The 25,000-nt window shown below is 50.4% G+C and overlaps 1 protein-coding gene across 1 annotated transcript in view; it reads right to left on the bottom strand.

Moving 5' to 3' along the window:
• The window catches only part of cand1 (cullin-associated and neddylation-dissociated 1), a 27,441-nt gene extending 8,178 nt beyond the window's left edge, over positions 1 to 19,263 (bottom strand). Inside the window, exons 1-18 of the mRNA XM_030046247.1 lie at positions 18,900 to 19,263; positions 14,569 to 14,644; positions 13,515 to 13,582; positions 13,209 to 13,363; positions 11,583 to 11,706; positions 11,230 to 11,317; positions 10,778 to 10,946; positions 7,199 to 7,304; positions 6,906 to 7,051; positions 6,471 to 6,622; positions 6,231 to 6,371; positions 3,218 to 3,359; positions 2,601 to 2,809; positions 2,353 to 2,521; positions 2,169 to 2,258; positions 1,220 to 1,373; positions 388 to 625; positions 42 to 230 (exon numbers count right to left, since the gene is read on the bottom strand). Coding sequence (XP_029902107.1) covers positions 42 to 230; positions 388 to 625; positions 1,220 to 1,373; positions 2,169 to 2,258; positions 2,353 to 2,521; positions 2,601 to 2,809; positions 3,218 to 3,359; positions 6,231 to 6,371; positions 6,471 to 6,622; positions 6,906 to 7,051; positions 7,199 to 7,304; positions 10,778 to 10,946; positions 11,230 to 11,317; positions 11,583 to 11,706; positions 13,209 to 13,363; positions 13,515 to 13,582; positions 14,569 to 14,644; positions 18,900 to 18,967 — 2,484 coding nt within the window. The 5' untranslated portion in view covers positions 18,968 to 19,263. The remainder of the gene's footprint in view (positions 1 to 41; positions 231 to 387; positions 626 to 1,219; positions 1,374 to 2,168; positions 2,259 to 2,352; positions 2,522 to 2,600; positions 2,810 to 3,217; positions 3,360 to 6,230; positions 6,372 to 6,470; positions 6,623 to 6,905; positions 7,052 to 7,198; positions 7,305 to 10,777; positions 10,947 to 11,229; positions 11,318 to 11,582; positions 11,707 to 13,208; positions 13,364 to 13,514; positions 13,583 to 14,568; positions 14,645 to 18,899) is intronic.
• Positions 19,264 to 25,000: the final 5,737 nt, after the last annotated feature.

Here is a 25,000-nt window from a genome sequence, read left to right as displayed (position 1 = left end):
GACAGACAGACAGACAGGTGAGCAGACAGGCAGACAGGTACCTGTATGAACTGGCCCACCACAGCGGGGCCCTCTGCGGGACAGGCTCTGGTCAGGGCGGCCACACACTTGGCGATGGAGCAGTACGCCTGCTTGTGAGGCAGCGCGGCATTCTGGGAGTAAACTGGACCCGTCAGCATCCTCAGCAGGTCCATGTAGCCCAGACCAGGGGTGTCTGTGGCCACCAGAGCCTGCACACACACACACACACACACACACACACACACACACACACACACACACACACACAGTTCTGTTGGTGAATCTGAAGAAAAACAAGCTGCTTCATCATAACTGTGCCTCATCAAAATAAATAAATAAATAATAAATAATAATGAAGGCACAGACCTGGTAGAAGTCCAGCATGGCGGCCAGCGCCCCGCCCTGCAGCAGCGGGGATCGAACCAGCGCGATGAGCTGGACCAGGATGTTCCCGCCGCTCAGCTGGCCCAGAGACGACGGGTGTGTCACCGCCAACGTGGACAGGAAGCTCAGCGCCATCTGGGACACGTGCATGTCGCTCTCCGAGATCAGGGGGGGGAGTTCAGCCAGCACGGCGTCCACCATGGCCGGGGTCACCGCCGAGCTGGAACCACAGCATGCACAGGGTTAATCCGCTCAGAGTCTGAGGAGCGCTCACATTTTCAACAACACGCCTGCAGCCGAGCTCAGGCCTGAGGACGCTCCAACGCCTCACCTCTGTGCACAAACTCATTTTCAAACAACAAATACCAGGACAGACAACGGACCAGAAGGCCTGATCATCATTTCCTGACCTGCAGACCGTCTAAAGCTGCACAGGCACACGGTGTGACGGGGTGAGCCAGAAACCCAAACACATCTAGTGATTACTTTACCATTAACAATTTTCATGTGAACGATAACTGTTCTGTTCAAATTTTCACGTGCAATGAAAAAGCTATTAAAATGATGAAGGTGTCGTTTATGGGGCCTGTAACACACAAACATGATTTCTTACATCTGGAAATCCAATTTGTTTTCCAGGGCGTCTCCATGAAACTTTATTGACAACGTTTGGTCACAAGTTCTCCCTTTTGATAAAAAAACAATGTATAATTGAGCCCTGACTTTATAATGTAATATATACATAAACAGAACAATACAGTCCAACATGTGCAGGGATGTGACAGAGTGTGATGGGCAGTTAAAGGTGCAGTACCTGTAGTTTCTCAGCAGGATGTCCAGCGCCGCCAGCGTGCACAGCTTAAGAGCTCGCTGGTTTTTACGCAGGAAGGAGGCGAGGATGGGAACGGCGTCAGGAAGAACGGGCCGCAGGTCGATGTTCAGCGGAGAGCCGGCAATCAGCGTCAGAGCTGAACCACACACACACACACACACACACACAGACACACACGTCAACTCCCTTAGAAAACACGCCATGCTTCCATCATAACAGAAATGCTACAACTTCCCTTTAACAAACTTGGAAAATCTTGGAAAAAAACCTTCCAGAAAACAAGTTGAGTTCTGAGTTCAGTTTCATTTCAACAACAAACTGCACTTCAGTCCATTTCAATTATCAGTCACAAAATCACCAGCATCCTTTGAAACACAGTTACTGACCCGAGTCAACTGTCCTCTGTGCTATTTCAGTGGGCGGGGCTTAACCTTTACAGTCGTCAGTGGGGCCGGGACGAGGTGTCACTGTATATGTACTGTGATTCTTAAGTACTGTGAATCAATATTAGGATTTATTGTGATGTGTGTTTCTTGAATCCTCCTCTAGTTTGTGTGTGTAAAGTCTGATGAGGCTGTGATTCTCCTAGAGGTCACTAGAGGTCATTTTCTCCAGCGACGTCCAGTGTGACAAAAGTCTCTGCCTGCAGTGAAATGGCTGCTATGGGGGCCAACATCATCACACAGGAATCAAATGTGGCTCATTGAATCCACAAGAGTCTCAGCTTTCCAGTCAAAGCCAACGGATGCAGCCCCAGTCTGCACACACACACCATTTTACAACAGGCCACAAGAACACATGTGGACTGCAGGCTTTGGGGCCCAAACTGCATGGGATTAGCAGAAGGTGGGCGTGTCTGCAAAGGGGAGAGCCGTGGCTGCCCAGCCGGGGCTTACCTTTGACGGTGGTCAGCCTGGTGGGCGGGGCTTACCTTTGACGGTGGTCAACCTGGTGATCTCGTTCTTCAGCCGCTCCAGGAAGATCAGCAGAGTTCCAGGAAGCTCGGTGGGCAGGCGGTCGCCTAGGCAACGACACAGGAAGAGTGTGTGATGAGCCAAACACGAAGCTGCGGCCCAGATGACATCATACCGTTGTAATTGGGATGCGGTGGTTACCTAGGTTACAGATGATCTGTCCCATGCAGGAAATGGCTCGTTCTTTGACTTCCTGGTCGATGTCGGCTGCTTTCAGGCGTCTGATGGTGCAGGTGAACAGGTCGTTGATGTAGGGGGAGGGGTCAAAGGTCTCCGAGCCGTCCTGTTGGCTGTCCAGAGGTCTGATGACCTGCGGGACAGAGAAACAGTGTGGGATCATGCGGATGCAGCCAGGCGGCGGCGGTGGTGGCAGCGTGTTGGGTTCCTACCTTGACGAGCTGCTGGGTGACGAGCAGCGCCTCAGACGTGATCTTGTAAAAGGGGTCGCCCACGCAGGACACCACGGGCGGGACCAGCGCCGGCACGTGGGCGTGGAAGGCATGGGCGGGGTGCGTTACCATGACGACATAGAGACACGCCAACGCGTCGATCTTCAGGTTGGAACTGCTGGACTTATCGTTCAGAGAGAAGATGATACCTGCAACAAGGCGTACTGTCACTACGAGTACTGCAAACAGTACTGCTGCTGGTACTACCACCCACACTAGCAGTACTAACACAGGTACTGATGTATTGCTCAGAGATGGTACCTGCAGAACATCGTACTCTTACTACCAGTACTAGCAGTACTAACTGACTCAGACAGAAGGAAACTCAAAGTGCTGGAAGTAGTACTGCCAGTACTGCAGTATGCTGGTGGGGGCGTTAGGGTATAAGTACATATGCTGCTGCCATTACAGGGATTTTATGTATGAAATACTCGTAGTAGCACCACTGAGTATAAGTGCTTGTATGTGCTGCCTGTGTACAGCAGCAGTACTGCAGCAGTACTGCAGTAGTACTGCAGTAGTACCGCAGTAGTACCGCAGTAGTACCGCAGTAGTACCTGGTATGAGGACCGGGATGTGCTGGGTCAGGGCTCCTGGCAGGACGTTCACCAGCTCCGTCAGCATGTTGAAGCAACACTGACGCGTTTTCACACTTTTCTCCTTCAGCTGCTTGTGGAGAGCCTTCACTATCATGGGAACCTGCAGGGGCGAGAGACACCGACACAGAGAGAGTTAGAGAGAGAGAGAGAGATGGAGAGGGAGAGAGAGAGAGAGAGAGACAGAGAGAGAGAGACAGGTGAAAAACGGTGTAGCCTGTGTTGGATGCAGGGTGCTGAGGAGGTTTTATCAGAGTGATTCATGAGCGTGGAAACCAAAGCCTGGACGATGTGGTCTGCTGTGGTCTGATGAGGTATGATGGGGTCTGATGGGGTGTGATGGGGTGTGATGGGGTGTGATGGGGTCTGATGGGATCTGATGGGGTCTGATGGGGTCTGATGAGGTCTGATGGGGTCTGATGAGGTCTGATGAGGTCTGATGAGGTATGATGAGGTATGATGGGGTCTGATGGGGTGTGATGGGGTGTGATGGGGTCTGATGGGGTCTGATGAGGTCTGATGAGGTCTGCTGTGGTCTGATGGGGTCTGATGGGGTCTGATGGGGTCTGATGGGGTCTGATGAGGTCTGATGAGGTCTGATGGGGTCTGATGGGGTCTGATGGGGTCAGGAAGTCGCTCTCGTTGGTTCCCTCTGAGGCGCCTCCAGCTGAGCACACTCAGAATGTGATGTGTTACCTGCCTGTATAACAGCACCTCACCTGTTTCATTCAGATATTTATTCTGAAGTGAAACATCTAAACTGTTTGTTCCTGTCCCCCTAGCTTCAGGACAGTACCGTTGGGGCAGAGTTAGGGTCAGTGCTTTGACTTCCTCCCTGTCAGCTGCTATCAGAGGCAGTGACGGTTTGTAAGAGGTCCTCTCAGCGGCCCTCTAACACCTTCTCCATGGTGCTCAGGACAGACCTCCTTAGTAAAAAGGCTCCTCAGAGGGTCTAACCCGCTCCCGTCTCCCACGTCCACAAACCAAATCAAATCCTGCAGGGAGCTCGAGGTTTCACAGAAAGTCACACTGTGACTTTGTGTTTGGAGCAGCCGCCTCATCAAGTTCAAAGTCCTCAACACTCACAAAGCACACAGCTGATAACAGGCAGCAGAACGCTCCCCCACTGAGGGACTATTTTCCCTGGCGGAGGAGGAGGAGGAGGAGCACTTCACTCCCAGGTGTCATCGGGCGCTGAAGTGGGTGTAAGCACAAGTTCAGAAAAGCATCTGAACATGGGATGCTAACCGGAGGCCGTCTGTCCGCTTGTTGACCTTTGACCTTAAACCGAATCATCTTGTCGGTTAATTTTAAGGCCGAACGTGTCGTCGCCGACACAGATGCACACGTCAGATTGTAAATACCGTAATTTCTGTAAAGTTAAGCTAAGAAATTGCTCATGAACCCACATACAGTTTAATACGGTAACCATGGCGACGGGATGCTCTGCCGGGCTTGGATTACATCATCACGCTCAGAGCTCAGCTCGTAGAGACAGACCGGAGAAGCGAGCCGAGCTCATGGTGATCACGGAGAGTTTGAACAAAGTTTGTCCTGCAAGTCTGCCAGAGTCAAAACCACGACTCTTGGTCGTGGTTTTGACTTTGAAAACAAGATTTTTCACGAGGAGAGAGAGATTTCTTCTACACCGCGTTAAGCGGCATGCGTAAATTACATAATGTTAGTAGGATATCATGTAGGCTCTGTACAATATTTGACTTGGGGATGAAAGGTGTTCCATATTATCTTCTGTCTGAACTGGTTTGGGGCCTGAGGGGAGATCCGTGCTACAGAACGGACACAGTCGCCGTCTGTAAACTTTACAGACGGTCAAATAATATTCTCAGTTAACCGAAATAAACCGATTAATGAGGCCCAGTGGTCCATCCATCCATCCATCTTCTGCCTCTTATCCGGGGCCGGGTCGCGGGGGCAGCAGTCTGAGCAGAGATGCCCAGACTTCCCTCTCCCCAGACACTTCCGCCAGCTCCTCAGGAGGAACCCCAAGGCGTTCTCAGGCCAGCCGAGAGACATAGTCTCTCCAGTGTGTCCTGGGTCTTCCCCGGGGCCTCCTCCTGGTGGGGCATGCCCGGAACACCTCCCCAGGGACGCGTCCAGGGGGCATCCGAAACAGATGCCCGAGCCACCTCAACTGGTTCCTCTCGATGCGGAGGAGCAGCGGCTCTACTCCGAGCTCCTCCCGAGTGACCGAGCTCCTCACCCTATCTCTAAGGGAGCACCCGGCCACCCTGCAAAGGAAACTCATTTCGGCCACTTGTATCCGCGATCTTGTCCTTTCGGTCATGACCATAGGTGAGGGTAGGAACGTAGATTGACAGGTAAATCGAGAGCTTCGCCTTTCGGCTCAGCTCCTTCTTCACCACGACGGACCGGTACACCGACCGCATCACTGCGGAGGCTGCACCGATCCGCCTGTCAATCTCACGCTCCATCCTTCCCTCACTCGTGAACAAGACCCCGAGATACTTGAACTCCTCCACTTGAGGCAGGACTTCTCCACCAACCCGGAGAGGGCATGCCACCTTTTTCCGGACTAGAACCATGGCCTCGGACTTGGAGGTGCTGATTCTCATCCCAGCCACTTCACACTCGGCTGCAAACCGCCCCAGTGTATGCTGAAGGTCCTGCCTCGATGGGGCCAACAGGACAACATCATCCACAAAAAGCAGCGATGAAATCCTGTGGCTCCCAAACAGGACTCCCTCCGGCCCCCAGCTGCGCCTAGAAATTCTGTCCATAAAGATTATGAACAGAACCGGTGATAAAGGGCAGCCCTGCCGGAGTCCAACATGCACAGTGGTCGACCAAGAAAATTTTCCATTTTTGCCGCCCCTAATCTGAACATGGGATCATATGATCTTATAAGTTCTTGAATATTCCAGGTGTTTTCCATGAAACTATAGAACACCTGCAGCATGGTGTGTGTGTGTGTGTGTGTGTGTGTGTGTGAGACCTGGCTCTGCAGCATGGTTAGCGGGGTGTCTCCCTGCTCCATGGCGTCTGGATCGGCCAGCCAGCTCTGAGCGGGGCGGGTCTGTTTGAGCAGCGACAGGTAGGCGTGGAAAACATCCGCCTTCACGTTCTCCTCCCGCTCCTGCAGACAGACAGGCAGACAGACGGCTCCAGTCAGTCAGTCAGACAGACAGACAGACAGACAGACAGGTGGTGGCGGTGACGGGGGAGGAGGCGAGACCTTGAAGCGGCAGACGAGCGCCGGAGACACCGAGCGGTAAAACTCGGGCAGCATCTCGTGACGCGTGGAGACGACGGCGTCCAAACACTTTGCAGCCGCCCGGCGGACCTTCCAGCTCATGTCGTCATCATCACTGTACTCATCATCACTGCCTGCAGACAGACAGGCCAGAGAGACAGACAGGCCAGAGAGACAGACAGGCAGGCCAGAGAGACAGACAGAACAGAGAGAGAGAGACAGACAGGCCAGAGAGAGAGACAGGCAGGAAAACACAAACACATGTCATATCGTTAGGACCAGAATGCACTGCTCCTGCTACACGGCACACAAACAGGCTGATGGTTAGCTTACACAGCCACTTGTGCAGGTGTGTGTGTGTGCGCGCGTGAGCGTGTGTGTGCGCGTGTGTGTGTGTGTGTGTGTGTGTGTGTGTACCTTGGTAGTCCTCATCGTTCTGCTCTGCGTCCATGGCGTTGTCGTCCTCGTCTTCGTCATCGTAGTTGTAGTTGGGGTCGTAGGTCAGGTAGCGCAGACACAGAGAGATCACCGTGGGAACGTGAGGGTACACCTCCTTAGGACACCTGAACGCAACAAACAAACAAACAAACAATAAACAACACCTCACCTCCTGACCACACCTGAAACTACAACCATCACCTGGATGCAGTGCTGTTACAGTGTTTTGGGGTGTGTGTGAGTGTGTGTGTGTGTGTGTGTGTGTGTGTTACCTGCGGACAAAAGACTCGAAGGCCTGGATGCAGTATTCTCTGAGCTCATCATCGTCAACGTTACAGAACTTCACAACCAGGGGGATGATCTTCTCCAGGTACTCACCTAGAGACAGACAGACAGGTGGAGAGACAGACATGAGGAGACAGACAGACAGACAGGTGGAGAGACAGGTGGTTAGTGTGCACTCTTCTGCGAGTAAAACATTTTACCTCCTTGGAGAGTCAAAACAAAACCCAGGATGAACATCAGAAACATGAACACACTGCTGCTTCCCTTAAGGAAACACAGGACCTGTCTGTCTCTCAGCCTGTCTCTCCCTCTCAGCCTGTCTCTCACTCTCAGTTTAAAGAGCTTTACTGGCATGAGAATACAGTCATTATACTGCCAAAGTAACTAACAGATATAAAACACAGTGAAACAGTGAGAGCTAGAGGCAGGAGCCTCCAGTCAGCAGCTGTCTGTCTCTCAGTCTGTCTCCGTCTCTCAGCCTGTCCCGTCTCTCAGCCTGTCTCCGTCTCTCAGCCTGTCTCCGTCTCTCAGCCTGTCTCTCCCTCTGAGTGTCCCACATCCTGATCCTGAACTTCTAAATGTGGGGAGGAAAATGTCTCTGCTTTGTTTGTGACAGTGGAGCAGAAAGTGCTGCTCTGTCTCCACTTGAGCACCGTCTGTCCTCCCTGGTGTCCACACCTGGACCTGGACCTGGACCTGCTCAGGGTCTGTCTGAGCCTGGACCTGGACCTGGACCTGCTCAGGGTCTGTCTGAGTCTGGACCTGCTCAGGGTCTGTCTGAGCCTGGACCTGGACCTGCTCAGGTTCTGTCTGAGTCTGGACCTGGACCTGCTCAGGTTCTGTCTAAGTCTGGACCTGCTCAGGGTCTGTCTGAGCCTGGACCTGGACCTGGACCTGCTCAGGGTCTGTCTGAGCCTGGACCTGCTCAGGGCCTGTCTGAGTCTGGACCTGCTCAGGGTCTGTCTGAGCCTGGACCTGGACCTTCTCAGGGTCTGTCTGAGCCTGGACCTGCTCAGGGTCTGTCTGAGCCTGGACCTGCTCAGGGTCTGTCTGAGCCTGGACCTGGACCTGCTCAGGGTCTGTCTGAGTCTGGACCTGGACCTGCTCAGGGTCTGTCTGAGCCTGGACCTGCTCAGGTTCTGTCTGAGTCTGAGTTTGGACCTGCTCAGGGTCTGTCTGAGTCTGGACCTGGACCTGCTCAGGGTCTGTCTGAGGGCCAGGTGGTTTGGGGTCTGTCCTGAGGCTCTGGGGCCCAGGTGGGGGTCTGGTGGTTTGGGGTCTGTCCTGAGGCTCTGGGGCCCAGGTGGGGGTCTGGTGGGTTGGGGTCTGTCCTGAGGTTCTGGGGGCCAGGTGGGGGCCAGGTGGTTTGGGGTCTGTCCTGAGGCTCTGGGGGCCAGGTGTGGGGGCCAGGTGGTTTGGGGTTCTGGGGGCCAGGTGGTTTGGGGTCTGTCCTGAGGCTCTGGGGGCCAGGTGGGGGCCAGGTGGTTTGGGGTTCTGGGGGTCAGGTGGGGGCCAGGTGGTTTGGGGTCTGTCATGAGGCTCTGGGGGCCAGGTGGGGGCCAGGTGGTTTGGGGTTCTGGGGGCTCCATACCTCACTGCCAGGTAGGGCAGTGAGTTTTATGACTGATTTGAACATTTTTAATCCCGTTTTAATTGGAATGTCTATGTCTGATGTTTTTAAATTTCATAAAATGCTCGTCTTGACTCGTCTCTCAGCTCTGATGCACAGCCGTTTGAAAACTGCCTCTTGAACTAATGAGGTTCTACTGTCACTCTGTCCAGACTGAACTGATGTTTATGGCTGTGGTTCCCAGAGCTCCTCAGTCAGAGTCCAGGGGCCTCATGTATAAAGCGTGCGTACGCACAAAAACGTGGCGTACGCCCTTTTCCACGGCAAGGTTCAGATGTATAAAGAGTGAAATGAGCAATTGTTCCTTTGGCGACACTTAGAGGTGATGCTGGGAAACTGTTGATAATATGAAAACAATTCGTCCCAGACACATGAACAATTAAAACTGATCAACAATTAATACACCCGTATGTCAAAATGATGAAAATACCGGTGCCGTGGCCTGGTTCAACGCACGATTCATACATTCTGAAGGGAGCAGACTACAAACTGGCACTGTGCGCGATAGGTGGCTTCTTGGTGAGTAAATAATTTATTCGTTTAATTGTCCTAATATTAAGCCCCCTCATGCGCATTGAGCATGTGCGCCCCCAGATATGATCGTGTCTTCACAGCATCAGTACCAGTCTGTGGTTCAAGTTAGTGACTTGCTGTTTTTTGCTGGTTAAACTACAGCTTCAGAGCTTTCTGATTGTCTCTGTGTGTAAAGTACTCATGTCAACAGAGCCGTGCGTCGGACGCCCCGGTGGCTCACCGGCCAAGAGCGCGTACCGTGCACCAAGGCTCAGTCCCGATCGCAGTGACCGGGGTTCGAATCCGGCCTCAGCTCCTTTGCTGCATGTCGTCCCCTGTGTATCTCTATTGTGACTATCAAATAAAGCAGAACTGCTAAAAAATATTAATAAACCTGTGCGTAAAGTGTGAAATGTCTTAATCATCCTCACCTTTTCCCCGGCGCACTTCTGCATTCATTTACAACTAGATCCGTGTAAGTGGTGTATAAAATTAACAAGCAATTAATGAATTCACATCTTACCCGCGAGGCCATTCGGCCCGGCAACATTTGATTTCAACCATTTAAAAGAGGCAAGGACACAGAATTCACGTATTCACCAATGCATTTAATTCAGCGTGTGTACGCCTTTCCGACCCCACAGCACCGACAGCCCCACACACTCTCCCGCTCACTCCTCTTGCGTTTCGTGTTGGACAGCGTGCCAAACAGGACATCTTTGCGCGCCTACACCTCAGTGAGGAACGTCTCTAATTCACATTCCGTGAAATTTCTCTTTTTTCGGTCTTATTCATGTCAAGGGTTGTAGTTTTCTGATCATGCAGAGAGGGCAATCTCAGGTGCCGGGCTCATTTAAATATGATTTGCATATTTAAATAGGGGCGTGGAAAGGGAGGGGTCGGGTACGCCAACATGTGCGCTCAATTCCATGTTGATCGGGATGTTCAAAGGAAATGTGCTTGGATTCATGTGTACGCACAGATTTATACATCTGGATTTTTTTGGGCGTACGCCGTTTTCTGGATTTGAGTGTACGCCATTTTCTAGTAGGAAATCTACGCAAGTCTTTATACATGAGGCCCCTGGTCTGACTGACTCCAGGTGTTGTCAGCCTTCCTCAGGAGGAGGCAGCAGAACCACATCATCAGCATACAGCAGACACTGGTTCCACTGGTTTGTAGGGCGACACAAGGGGATGAAGAATGCTCTCGTTTTTTCACTAGTTCATTTAAATCAATATTAAAACAGTAGGAGACAGAATCTCTCTCTCTCTCTCAGTCAGTCTCTCTCTCAGTCTCAGTCTCTCTCTCTCTCAGTCTCTCTCTCAGTCTCTCTCTCAGTCTCAGTCTCAGTCTCAGTCTCTCTCTCTCTCTCTCTCTCTCTCTCTCTCTCTCTCTCTCTCGCTCTCTCTCTCTCTCTCACCGATGCGGTGCCCGGCCTGCCGGCTGATGGCGGCGGTGCACTGGATGTAGGTTCGGGTGGTGGACATGTTGTCGTTGCGTCCCAGCTCGGTCAGCAGGTGCTCAATCAGGTCGATGAAGACGAGGTTCCCACAGGACATCACCAGGTGTCCCAGAGCCATGATGGTCCTCTGCAACATCACCAACATCAGTTTATATAAAACCAGCGGCCCTGCAAGGCCACGGCTGTGCGAGGCGGCACCTACAGCCCCATCAGAGACACCTGAACACACAGCAGCTATCTGAGGAGGTCAGGGGGACACGGCTTCATGTCAGCCACAGTCTGCATGTGGGGAAAAATCAAAGCTGTGTGACACTGGAACTGAACTCCATGACCCCCCCCCGACCCCCGACCCACCCCATCCACCCACCCCCCGACCCCCGGCTGGGTCAGAGGTCAGAGGTCGGACGTACCTTCCTGACAGCCAGTCTGGGGGAGGTGAGCTGAGGCAGCAGGCAGCTCAGGATGGACGGATGGAAGTTCACCAACAGACCTCCCTGTCTACACACACACACACACACACACACACACACACACACACACACACACACACACACACACACACACACAAAGAGTTAACTGGAGTGAATGATCTGATTGGCTGGCTGATCATGCATGTCTCCACCAATCAGAAAACAGTATGCCTTCTTGTTTTGAGCCTTGAGACAATCAGGATCAGTCTGACTGCAGACAGGCAGACAGACAGACAGACAGGCAGGCAGGCAGACAGGCAGACAGACAGACAGACAGGCAGGCAGACAGGTACCTGCAGAGCATGTCAGCCATGATGTCGAGCGCCTCCAGCTGCACTGACACGTCTTCCTGTTTGGCGATGGCGCTCGTCAGACGACCCGTTATCTTCTTACACACACTGGCTGCTAGAGCTGAGCCTGAGAGACAGACAGGCAGAGAGACAGACGGGCGGTGGCTTATCAAAATGTGTGTGTGTATTGTTCATAATACTCAGTAATTACTACTCCAGCAGCAGTACTAGCAGTAGTAGTGTAGTACTACTAGCAGTACTACTGCAGGGGTTGGAGTAATATTCACAATGAGCTTTGCAGTAGATTTATACCACAAAACACAGGCAAGGAACCATTATTTATAGTACTCACAGTAATGTGTGTAGTATTCCTATTTGCTGGATGCCACCAGCTCTAGCAGTAGTATTTGTAGTACTCACAGTACTTTGTGCAGTACTTTTACCCCTGGATGCCACTGGCAGCTCTAGAAGTATTATTAGTAGTACTAAGTGTAATGCTCACAGTACTCTGTACAGTACTCTTGGACACTGGTGACACCGGTGGCAGCTCCAGGAATCATGTTTGTAGTACTCGCAGTACTCTGTGCAGTACCCTGTGCAGTACCCTGTGCAGTACCCTGTGCAGTACTCTGTGCAGTACCCTGTGCAGTACCCTGTGCAGTACCCTGTGCAGTACCCTGTGCAGTACCCTGTGCAGTACTCTGTGCAGTACCCTGTGCAGTACCCTGTGCAGTATTCTGTGCAGTATTCTGTGCAGTACCCTGTGCAGTACTCTGTGCAGTACTCTGTGCAGTACTCTGTGCAGTACCCTGTGCAGTACCCTGTGCAGTATTCTGTGCAGTATTCTGGCAGTACCCTGTACAGTACCCTGTGCAGTACCCTGTGCAGTACTCTGTGCAGTACCCTGTGCAGTACTCTGGCAGTACCCTGTGCAGTACTCTGTGCAGTACTCTGGCAGTACCCTGTGCAGTACTCTGTGCAGTACCCTGTGCAGTACTCTGTGCAGTACTCTGTGCAGTACTCTGTGCAGTACCCTGTACAGTACCCTGTACAGTACCCTGTGCAGTACCCTGTGCAGTACTCTGGCAGTACCCTGTACAGTACCCTGTGCAGTACCCTGTGCAGTACCCTGTGCAGTACCCTGTACAGTACCCTGTGCAGTACCCTGTGCAGTACCCTGTGCAGTACCCTGTGCAGTACCCTGTGCAGTACTCTGGCAGTACTCTGGCAGTACCCTGTGCAGTACCCTGTGCAGTACCCTGTGCAGTACTCTGTGCAGTACCCTGTGCAGTACTCTGGCAGTACCCTGTGCAGTACTCTGGCAGTACCCTGTGCAGTACCCTGTGCAGTACTCTGGCAGTACCCTGTGCAGTACTCTGTGCAGTACTCTGGCAGTACCCTGTGCAGTACTCTGTGCAGTACCCTGTGCAGTACCCTGTGCAGTACTCTGTGCAGTACCCTGTGCAGTACCCTGTGCAGTACCCTGTGCAGTACCCTGTGCAGTACTCTGTGCAGTACCCTGTGCAGTACTCTGTGCAGTACCCTGTGCAGTACCCTGTGCAGTACCCTGTGCAGTACTCTGTGCAGTACCCTGTGCAGTACCCTGTGCAGTACTCTGGCAGTACTCACCGCTGGAGGCGGGCGGCAGCTCTCCGATGACGGTCTTCAGGCCGATGGAGGAAATGTCCCTCAGCTGCTCCTTGTCTGACAGCATGTTGGTGCACAGAGTGTCCACTATCGTCTCCACCTGGTACTCCTTCACCTTACTGACCAGGGGGCCCAGGCTGCACACACACACACACACACACACACACACACACACACAGGAGGAAACAAACACACCCAGCAGACCGTGTGTGTTCCAGCAGTCAGAACATTTACTCAGACAGGTGTGTCTGTGTGTGTGTGTGTGTGTGTGTGTGTGCGCACACTCACCATTTGACGGCCAGATTCTGAACTTCTCCATTCTTGTCCTCCAACAGTTTGAGAATCATCTTCACCACCTGTCAATCAACCGACCAACCAATCAGGACGATGGCTTCTTCAAAACTCATTAACCTGACAGCTTCTAACACACACTCGCACACAGCTGGGGACCAGTATGAACCAGTGTAAACCAGTATGGACCAGTATGGACCAGATGTGAAATGTATCACCAACTGGAACCATAACCAAGTAGAAAAACCCAAATGACACTTGAGGTTTTGTTTTTATGTTCGACACATGATCCCATGCTGCTGTGTGATCAGCATCACGACAGGGGAGGAGAAACATCCGCCCAGCATCTCTCACAGTAACTGATCAGGCTGCAGGCGCTCATGGTGGAGGACATTCAGCAGCCTTTTGGCGCCGTCTAGTGTTCATCCTTCACAGCTGCACTGCCCGGGCGTCTGCCCAGCAGAGCCTCCACTCAGTAACACGTCCGTATGGAGCAGCTGCTCTGGGCTTTGTATTATGTTTAGAGCTGGACTTTGAGTTTGGGCTGGCTGATCGATCGATACTCCATCAACATCGTGATCAGAGGCAGGACAGGTCTGAGATTTTAGACACCATAACACTGTGATGTGTCTTTTCCTGCTGTTAAAGGCTTCATTACAGTAAAGAAAGGCAGTTTGATGAACTCATCAGGTTCTTCCAGCTGTTCTGATATTTGTCTCCAGCTGCTTGGTCCCAATATCCAAATTATTAAAGATAAAAAAAAAAATAGAAAAAGAAAAATAGGCCTACCGGATGAACACACCAGTAAAAATCCCTACAATATCGATAGAGGTATTTGTAATATAGTGATATTTCTTCATATCATATTCTGTTCATATCACCCAGTCACAGCTGGAATGCTAAAATGTTTTCAGTTATGACATAATTATTACATCTAAAGCACCTGGACACATATTTAGGTTTTGGATCACATTACAGAGATTATTTTTATTCAACATTTTGCGTTGGTGGGAACTTCCCGGCTGAATAGATCCAGAAGAAACAAACCGACCTTCCTCTCGCTGTCGTCGTCCAGCTTGATCGAGTCTTTCTGCAGCTCAGACATCAGGTCATTAGTGGCCATGAACCTGCAGAAAGACAGCCAGGCAAACAGACAGACAGGTGAGAGAGAGGCAGACAGGCAGAGATTAAATCAGTTTATGTTCATGCCCTCCCTCCTCAGCCTCCTCTGTACGTGAGGACTGTAAACTGAAGCGTCCGGGGTCACATTTATGTTTTAAACTGATGTAAAACATTATCACGTCATAACCACACAGAACATGCATGCATGAATCACCGTGCTATGATCATGCACGCACAGATGCCCATCATTAAAAACATGAAGCAGGAAACGTGTGAAAAAAGAAAATCAAGATGTTATTTTCTGGCCACATCTCCCTGCCCGGCAATATTCAGAGAAAAAAACCTCCATATTTCTGAGATTAAAGTGGTAAATTAAAAAAATATATTTAAAATAAAATTCAAAGACAAAAATGGAAAATTCTGAGATTATAAAGTCAGAAATTTGCAGAAGAAATTAAAAAAAAAAAAAAACACTTTAAGGTGGTAAATTTATGAGAAAAAAACTAAAATTTTGAGATTATAAAGGCACAAATTTAGGAGAAAAAAAAAGTGAAACTAGTTTTTCTGCTCCTGTGGGATCCAGTCAGAAGGAAATCCTGCTGGTCTGAGTCCAGAACCCCAACCTCCTCCTCAGCATCTGGACTCTGAAGAGACGTTGCTGTGACTTGGGCCGATTCAGAAGAAAACAATCTGCTGATTCTGGGCTCAGGTCAGTAGGATCTCCTTGTTCCTGTAGAATCTGCTGAGGGGATCAGCTGCAGGCCAGCAGGGGGCAGCACAGGTGGAGCCACGCACAGAGAGGAGGAGAGAAACTAATTTTGAGTTTTTTCCTCATAAATCTGTGACCTTGGTCCTAATACGCCGTCGTACTGCTCAGTGCTCCTGCTACTCAGACACACAGGCAGGTGTTCAGTGTTGGGGTCCAGGTTTTTTTAACAGCAGTCCACTGACTTTACTTGTCATTGTTTACAGCTGTGACATGTCAGGCTGGACATTTTTTACAGTGTTGTGTTCCTCTGGTGTGAATCAGCAGAGCTACGGGCTCGGAGGATGGAGTCCTGGGGGTTCGGTGCTGATTTAGGTTTGCATGTTCCAAGTCATTCAGAGTTACTTATCGCAGTCCTCTGTGATATGTTTATCTCAAATATTCATCTTGCCGTGACAACAACATGATGAGCTGTCAGCAGTTCTGCTCCCCAGCTCGCCTGAACACAGCCCTGCAGGCCCGCTTTGTTAACGTTTGGTTTGACTGAGCGGGTTTTGAGAGAAAGACCTTCTTCCTCTGGAAAATTAGCTGCATACTCGATAAATGACAGATTATGACAGGATTGTGGTGATTGGTTAAGTTTGCATGAATTAGTCTGAGATCCCAACATGACAAACTCGTGCTGTGGCTGGTTGATGCCGCCTGCAACTGAATCTGCATCCCATTTCGAGACCAAGACACAGGAACAGAGCTGTCGATCAGCCCGAGCAGACAGACAGTAAGAGTGACAGCAGATCTGACTGCTCCTGAGCACCCATCTTATTTCATATCCTCACTAAAGAGACACTATTTAAAAATAAAGCTGTGGAACACGGTGAAAAGCAAGACCTCTAATAAGACGCTTAAACATTTCAAGGCCTTGTGTTTGAATTATTGAAGAGCTTTCAGCAGCCGCACAACACCTGCCACTGAGGCTGCTGCTCATTTCCTACATTTACTGTCATTTCCAGGAGAAAAGCTAACGAGAGCTCTCATCCTGAAGGGTTGATTTCTGCTTTCAGCAACATCTGCACGAATAAACAAAGTCCAATACACTTTATATTAACATCTCAACTAGGCCAGTTGTTAATATACAGTGAGAATACATCAGTCATAATTCACCCTGAACACTCAGAATACACCCTGTACACGCACAATACACCCTGTACACGCACAATACACCCTGTACACGCACAATACACCCTGTACACTCAGAATACACCCTGTACACGCAGAATACACCCTGAACACTCAGAATACACCCCGTACACACAGAATACACCCTGAACAACCAGAATACACCCTGTACACGCACAATACACCCTGAACAACCAGAATACACCCTGAACAACCAGAATACACCCTGTACACGCACAATACACCCTGAACAACCAGAATACACCCTGAACAACCAGAATACACCCTGTACACGCACAATACACCCTGAACAACCAGAATACACCCCGTACACACAGAATACACCACGTACACGCAGAATACACCCCGTACACGCAGAATACACCCCGTACACGCAGAATACACCCTGAACACTCAGAATACACCCCTGAACACTCAGAATACACCCCGTACACGCAGAATACACCCCGTACACGCAGAATACACCCTGAACAACCAGAATACACCCTGTACACGCACAATACACCCTGAACAACCAGAATACACCCGTACACGCAGAATACACCCCGTACACTCAGAATACACCCCGTACACTCAGAATACACCCCGTACACGCAGAATACACCCCGTACACGCAGAATACACCCTGAACACTCAGAATACACCCCGTACACGCAGAATACACCCTGAACAACCAGAATACACCCTGAACAACCAGAATACACCCCGTACACGCAGAATACACCCTGAACAACCAGAATACACCCTGAACAACCAGAATACACCCTGAACAACCAGAATACACCCCGTACACGCAGAATACACCCCGTACACGCAGAATACACCCTGAACAACCAGAATACACCCTGAACAACCAGAATACACCCTGTACACTCAGAATACACCCCGTACACGCAGAATACACCCTGAACAACCAGAATACACCCTGAACAACCAGAATACACCCTGAACACTCAGAATACACCCTGAACACTCAGAATACACCCTGAACACTCAGAATACACCCTGTACACGCAGAATACACCCTGTACACGCAGAATATACCATGTACACTCAGAATACACCAGCATTTTTAAGTGCAATATCAATTCTAGTATTTATTTTAGTTTCACATTTATTGGATGTGTTCTTGTTGTCTGTCATTGTCTTTTGGATTGCACTGCTCGGCAGTAGCACTCCTAATTTCGTTGTACTTGTACAATGACAATAAAGGCTTTCTACTCTATTAATGGTCAGAATACACTCAGGATACACAATCATCACCCAACCTTAATAACCAGTTTACACATTATTCAGCCCGGCTCCTGCCCAGGTGAAAACATGTCCTACATCCTCAAACCCTGCTCTGTTTCCTCACATTAAACAACATATAATATTTCGTATATTATAAAAAAAAAAAAAAAACTCACACTTGTACAAGATGGCAGGCAGCTGTTCTCCTACACCTGTTACCTGAGCTCACACCTGGATGTGCACACACCTGCGCTGACTCTGCCGCTGAACTGCTTATAGAGCAGAATGTAGGAAATGTTTTCACTGAGGCTTTCTACACACACACACACACACACACACACACACACACACACACACACACACAGCTGACCTACTCCGGCGGGTTCCTACAGAACCTGTCAGCCTGACAGGAGCAGGTGCTGCTCGCTGATTGGCTGCAGCTCTGCCCAGGTGGAGCAGCTTCATGGCTCCTGTTGTTTACCTTCTGTTATTATCTGTTAGCATGCTACCACACCCTGCTGCAGCATGTTAGCTAGCGACGCGTTAGCGCTCCCAAACCCACTGCTAACTGCAGCTAACACGCCCGGAGCCCTGACAGCTAACACGCCCAGAGCCCTAACCCTAACCCAGAGCCCCTAACCCTAACCCTAACTAGCTGGTTAGTCATGATGCTGTCGTCACGGTTAGCCCGACAGGCCGGCCAACTACAGCCGCTAGCTAACATCACGCTAGCTAACATCACGCTAGCTAACATCACGCTAGCTAGCGTGCGGAATGACAGAGGTTAGCGTTAGCAGCCTGATTAGCATGCAGGCTAACCGCTGCTCACGGCGGGGCGGGCAGACCGGTGGTCCACCTGCAGCTCACCTGACACACACACACACACACACACACACACACACACACACACACACACACACACACACACACACACACCGTGACGCTCTGCAGACAGGTGGCAGGCTAGCCGTTAGCCTAGCATGGCAGCCGGAGGCCCGCGGCTCGGCTGGTTCGGGTTAGCCGGCCAGCCGCGGCTCTGCCGCAGGATAAAGATCCGTCCGCCCGGGGGGGGGGGGGGGGGGGGGGGGGGGGGGCCGGCAGCCCCCTGCCCGGGCGGGGTTTACCTGAAGTCCTTGTCGCTGGAGGTCATCTTCTCCAGCAGGTTGGAGATGTGGTACGAGGCGCTCGCCATGTCGCTGTGTTGGCCGTTAGCCGTTAGCCTCCTGTTAGCCTCCTGTTAGCCGTTAGCCGCTGACGGTGAGGGTTAGGCTGCTGGTTCCTGCTGGTTCCTGCCGAGCCGCTGTGCTGCTCCGAGCCGCTCTGCTCTGCTGGGTGCTGCTGGGGAACGCTCTCCTGTTCTGCAGGGTTCTGCAGGGTTCTGCAGGGTTCTGTCTCTCGGCTCTGTTCTGTCACTGACTCCGAGCCAAGTGGCGCATCCCGCGGAGTTTGGTGTGTTTGAATGGAGCTCCCGTTCTCTGCAGAGGGGCGGGGTTAGCAGGCTGGACCAGGCGGGGTCAGAGGTCACCAATTCACCCCCTTTTCCTTTTTTTTTTTTTTTTTTTAAGTTTGACTACTTCGTACTTAGATTATCTCTATATTGTTGTTGTTGTTGTTGTTGTTGTTGTTAAATATTAAACATGTGATCCATGTACAGTGGAAAGCAGATGCAGAGGAGAGGATCCTGCTGAGGCGGGGCGACCCGTCCAGCCAGGAGCTCAGCACACACACACACACACACACACACACACACACACACACACACACACACACACACACACACACACACACACACACACACACACACACACACGTACTGCTTCTTTTTTTCCCCCACAATTTTATAAATAATGCACATACTTTTTTGTACAAAACTCTGAGCCAAATATTTTGATATTTCTTATTTCTGTTTCTGGTCATGTGACTCTGGTCTGCAGGGTTGCACTGGGGCGGCGGTGTGTGTGTGTGTGGCTGTGTGTGTGGCTGTGTGTGTGGCACACAGCAGGACACACACACTCTCAGAGCGCAGACACGCTGCAGCGCCGTCCTGCCCCGGGTCGTCACCATGGCAACGGGCCCGGGGTCGCCATTCCACTCTGGACCAGCCAAATGACCAGAGCAAGCAGCAGCAGCAGGGGGCGCTCACACCCCCTCTCAGCCTGCAGAGAGGGAGAGCCCTGAGTGTGTGTGCGTGTGTAGGAGCTATATTCAGCATATTATCGTGTCCTAAATAATGGATCACCTACACACACACACACACACACACACACACACACACACAGACACACACACACACACACCCACACACATTGTCATACATTCAGCAGAGAGACTCTGGATTCTGTTGTTTATTTATGCTGTCTGAATGCATTCTGTGTGTGTGTGTGTGTGTGTGTGTGTGTGTGTGTGTGTGTGTGATGAGTCACACACACACACACAGTTGAGGGGGATGTTCACAACCCAAGGCTCTCTCTCCACACATAATGCAGCCACTGACATATGCAGTGACTCCTGTGTGTGTGTGTGTGTGTGTGTGTGTGTGTGTGTTGACAGGGTTTGACAGTAATCTATGAAATGAGGATCCAGCTGAATCACACACACACACACACACACACACACACACACACACACTGTCAAGGCTCCATGTTTTTCCATCTTGTAGCTCAAACACACGACGTCTTCATCTTCACCACGGACACACTCGCTTTCAGCATTTCCTATAGACATCTGTGTGTGTGTGTGTGTGTGTGTGTGTGTGTGTGTGTGAGTGTAAGTGTGTGTGTGAGTGTAAGTGTGTGTGTGTGTGTGTGAGTGTGTGTGTGTGTGTGTGTGTGTGTGTGTGTGTGTGTGTGTGTGTGTGTGTGTGTGAGTGTGTGTGTGTGTGAGTGTAAGTGTGTGTGTGTGTGTGTGTGTGTGTGTGTGTGAGTGTGTGTGTGAGTGTGTGTGTGTGTGTGTGTGTGAGTGAGTGTAAGTGTGTGTGTGTGTGTGTGTGAGTGAGTGTAAGTGTGTGTGTGTGTGAGTGTGTGTGTGTGAGTGTGTGTGTGTGCATACAGCTGCTACACTGAAGCTGTTCTCCGGTCTCAGTGCTGTGTGGAACGTTCTTCTGTGGGTTCTGACGCTCGGATGCTTCCAGAACATGAGCAGGGGGCGGGGCGGCGGCTGTGGGGGCGGAGCCTCGTCCCACAGCAGACACCCCTGTCTCTCTCTCTGCCCCGCCCGTCCTGTCTCTCTTTCTGCCCCGTCTGTCCTGTCTCTCTCTCTGTCCAGTCTGTCCTGTCTCTCTCTCTGCCCCGTCTGTCCTGTCTCTCTCTCTGCCCCGTCTGTCCTGTCTCTCTCTCTGCCCTGTCTGTCCTGTCTCTCTCTCTCTCTGTCCTGTCTCTCTCTCTGCCCGCCCGTCCTGTCTCTCTCTCTGCCCTGTCTGTCCTGTCTCTCTCTCTGCCCTGTCTGTCCTGTCTAGCTGATCTCCATGTGGATTCTGCAGGAATTCTTCAAATAGACTTTTCTGGTCGTTCTCATAACAAACTTCTTAAAGTCCAACTCTGCAACACAGTATGGTGCGTTCAGGGTCTCTAACACAGACGCTCCTCTGCTGTGGTGCGTTCAGGGGCTTTAACATAGACGCTCCTGAGCGGTGGTGCGTTCAGAGTCTCTAACACAGACGCTCCTCTGCTGTGGTGCGTTCAGGGGCTTTAACACAGACGCTCCTGAGCGGTGGTGCGTTCAGAGTCTCTAACACAGACGCTCCTGAGCGGTGGTGCGTTCAGGGGCTTTAACACAGACGCTCCTGAGCGGTGGTGCGTTCAGAGTCTTTAACACAGACGCTCCTGAGCGGTGGTGCGTTCAGGGTCTTTAACACAGACGCTCCTGAGCGGTGGTGCGTTCAGGGTCTTTAACACAGACTCTCCTGAGCGGTGGTGCGTTCAGGGTCTTTAACACAGACGCTCCTGAGCGGTGGTGCGTTCAGGGTCTTTAACACAGACGCTCCTGAGCGGTGGTGCGTTCAGGGTCTTTAACACAGACGCTCCTGAGCGGTGGTGCGTTCAGGGTCTCTAACACAGACGCTCCTTAGCGGTGGTGCGTTCAGTGTCTCTAACACAGACGCTCCTTAGCGGTGGTGCATTCAGTGTCTCTAACACAGACACTCCTGAGCGGTGGTGCGTTCAGGGTCTTTAACACAGACACTCCTGAGCGGTGGTGCGTTCAGGGTCTTTAACACAGACGCTCCTGAGCGGTGGTGTGTTCAGGGTCCTTAAACCAGACACTGGTTGGAAAACAACAGAACAGCAGCAGAACCAGCAGGTGGAACAGGTGTGTTTGTGTTTAAATTGAGTGGAATCTTCCTTTAACAAACAGGAGGAGCCTGAGGAGGCCGAGGGGCGCCTGAGAGGGCGTGAGTCCTCGTCCTCGTCCCAGAGTCCTCGTCCTCTGGGGTTAGGGTTAGGGTCTGGGGTTCCTCTTGTTGCCTGAGGAGGTTCACTCTTCCTCTTCGCTGACTCCGCCCCCTCCGGATGGACAGAGCAGGACACAGAAGAAGAAGAAAGATGTTTCCTGTATCTGTGTTCACGGGTTAACGAGCGTGTTACCCACAGTGCCTTGCTCAGAGGCACCCCTGTGAGAACAGGACTGTTCCCAGTGGGATTCTGGCTCCGCCCCCTCAGCCCACCAGCACAGAATACCTGCCTCACACCCCGAGATCCGCTGGGATCCATCAGCTGGGATCCATCAGATGGGACCCATCAGCTGGAATCCATCAGATGGGATCCATCAGATGGGATCCATCAGCTGGGATCCATCAGCTGGGATCAGATCAGCTGGGATCCATCAGATGGGATCCATCAGCTGGAATCCATCAGATGGGATCCATCAGCTGGAATCCATCAGCTGGGATCAGATCAGCTGGGATCCATCAGCTGGGATCCATCAGATGGGATCCATCAGATGGGATCCATCAGATGGGATCCATCAGCTGGGATCAGATCAGCTGGGATCAGATCAGCTGGGATCAGATCAGCTGGGATCCATCAGCTGGGATCAGATCAGCTGGGATCAGATCAGCTGGGATCAGATCAGCTGGGATCCATCAGCTGGGATCCATCAGCTGGGATCATATCAGCTGGGATCAGATCAGATGGGACCCATCAGCTGGAATCCATCAGATGGGATCCATCAGCTGGGATCCATCAGCTGGGATCAGATCAGCTGGGATCAGATCAGCTGGGATCAGTCTCCCGGAGGTAAAAGTTTCGATGAAATCAAGCACCACGTTCTGCACTTCCTGTCCTGTCTCTCTCTCTCTCTCTGCCTGTCCTGTCTCTCTCTCTCTCTGCCTGTCCTGTCTCTCTCTCTGCCTGTCCTATGTCTCTCTCTCTCTCTCTCTCTCTCTCTCTCTGCACTGCATGCTGGGAGTCGGGTGTGTGAGTGAGTGTGTTTGGTGAGAGCGACCTGCGGTCAGTAAGTTGTGATTTATTTATTAATTATCTGTTAGATTGCTGTAGTTTTGAGGCCGATGGCTTCAGGCTGAGCTGCTGTGTAGTTGTTGCCGAACGGTTGATTTGGCCTTTAAAGGTTCAAGTAGTAATAATGACTGAATATGATTCAAATTGATTATTACTATAAAAAATACATCTTTTTATGCCTCCACTGTTGTTTATGATACAATTAATGGTAAACATTACATATTCAGTGAAATTATCATCATACCATTGGATTTGTGACACTTTTATAGACATTAGCTAGCTAGCTGGATGACTACAGAGATTATATACAGAAATGGATAAATTAATTAAAGGAAATGAATATAGCTAGAAATGAATGTGACACAAATACGGAAATGATTACCAACATGAAAAACGTGTTTTTAGACCAGTTCTTAGAAGTTTTAAAGGCCTATTCTTTGTTGTCAGGCCACTTCAGTATGGTAGATCACAATGTCTTTTTAAATGTGTCAATAAATTGTCAATAAATAAACATTTTACATGACTTTGATTTTTTGTGAACTACATGCACTGTTACCCTTAAAGGCCAACTCAACCGTTTGGTAGAGGCTTGTAAAAATAAAACTATGTGGTCAGTTTTTAAAATAAACATGTTTTTTTTTTGTTATTTGTGTCCCAAATAACTAAAATATGCAAGGAAATAATTTTCTCATGTTTTGTTCTTGGTCCGGCCATTAAAGGGTTAAAATATTGTAAACTAATAAACCATCGACCATTGAACAAGGCAGCGAGAGAGAAACTCTTCCATTCAGGGCAAAGCTCGACTCAAGTGTCTTTTCTAGTTTCCAAGCGGCTCGGTTTGTCACTCTCACGTTGTGGAAACAGCAAAGTCCTCCATAGGGGGCGCCGGCGAGCGTCCGCTCTGCTTGTCCCACACACAGGGACGCTGCTTCACCTCAGGGAGCTCAGATGGAGTCCTGATCTGCTCGGGAGCTTTCACTCCGTCTCCTTCCTTCTTACCTGGAGAATCCTCCATTAGAACAGCAGCCCACCAAGGTGTGACACACCTGGCTGTTAGAGGGGACGGGAGACGGCCTCTGATTGGTTCACTGCAAAAACTCAAAATCTTACCAAGATTTTTTGTCTTATTTCAAGTCAAAAATGTCTTATTACTAGTCAAAATATCTCATTACACTTAAAATCAGTGGAAAAAGTGAAAATTCACTTGAAATAAGTGAAAATTAGCTGGAAACAAGGAACAAATTTTGCCAATGAAACAAGCAAATTTTCACTTGTTTCAAGCAAATTTTCACTTGAAACAAGAGACAATTGTCTATAAACAAGTTACTTCTGAGGTGATCATGTCTTATTTTAAGTGTAATGAGATATTTTGACTAGAAATAAGACATTTTTGACTTGAAATAAGACAAATAATCTTGGTAAGATTTTGCGTTTTTGCAGTGTTCACTGCCCAAAACACAGCCAGGATTCATGAGGAGACTCAGGACAAGCCCCTCTAAGCTCCGGATCCTCATGGAGAAAACAACAAGCCTTTAGAGCCAGGAGCCTGGAGCAGACAGACTTTTTTCCAGAGCTCATACTCTCAAAATAGAGCTCATTGTGTTTAAATGTATTTATGATTTTAATCTCAGGAATTATGAGTTTGTTCCTCTGAATGTAGGCCCTCCCAGCTCCATTATTTTGGTTCTCCTCACCGTGTGCTCCTTAACATGCCGCTGTCGTGTTGCTCAAGTGAATCCGAGCTGTTTATTCATTTCTGTATTTAAGACCTG

Source organism: Myripristis murdjan, chromosome 23, assembly GCF_902150065.1.
Source record: "Myripristis murdjan chromosome 23, fMyrMur1.1, whole genome shotgun sequence".
Taxonomy (NCBI): Eukaryota; Metazoa; Chordata; class Actinopteri; order Holocentriformes; family Holocentridae; genus Myripristis; species Myripristis murdjan.
Note: the sequence above shows the minus strand (reverse complement) of the source record. Positions and strands in the feature narration are given on the sequence as shown.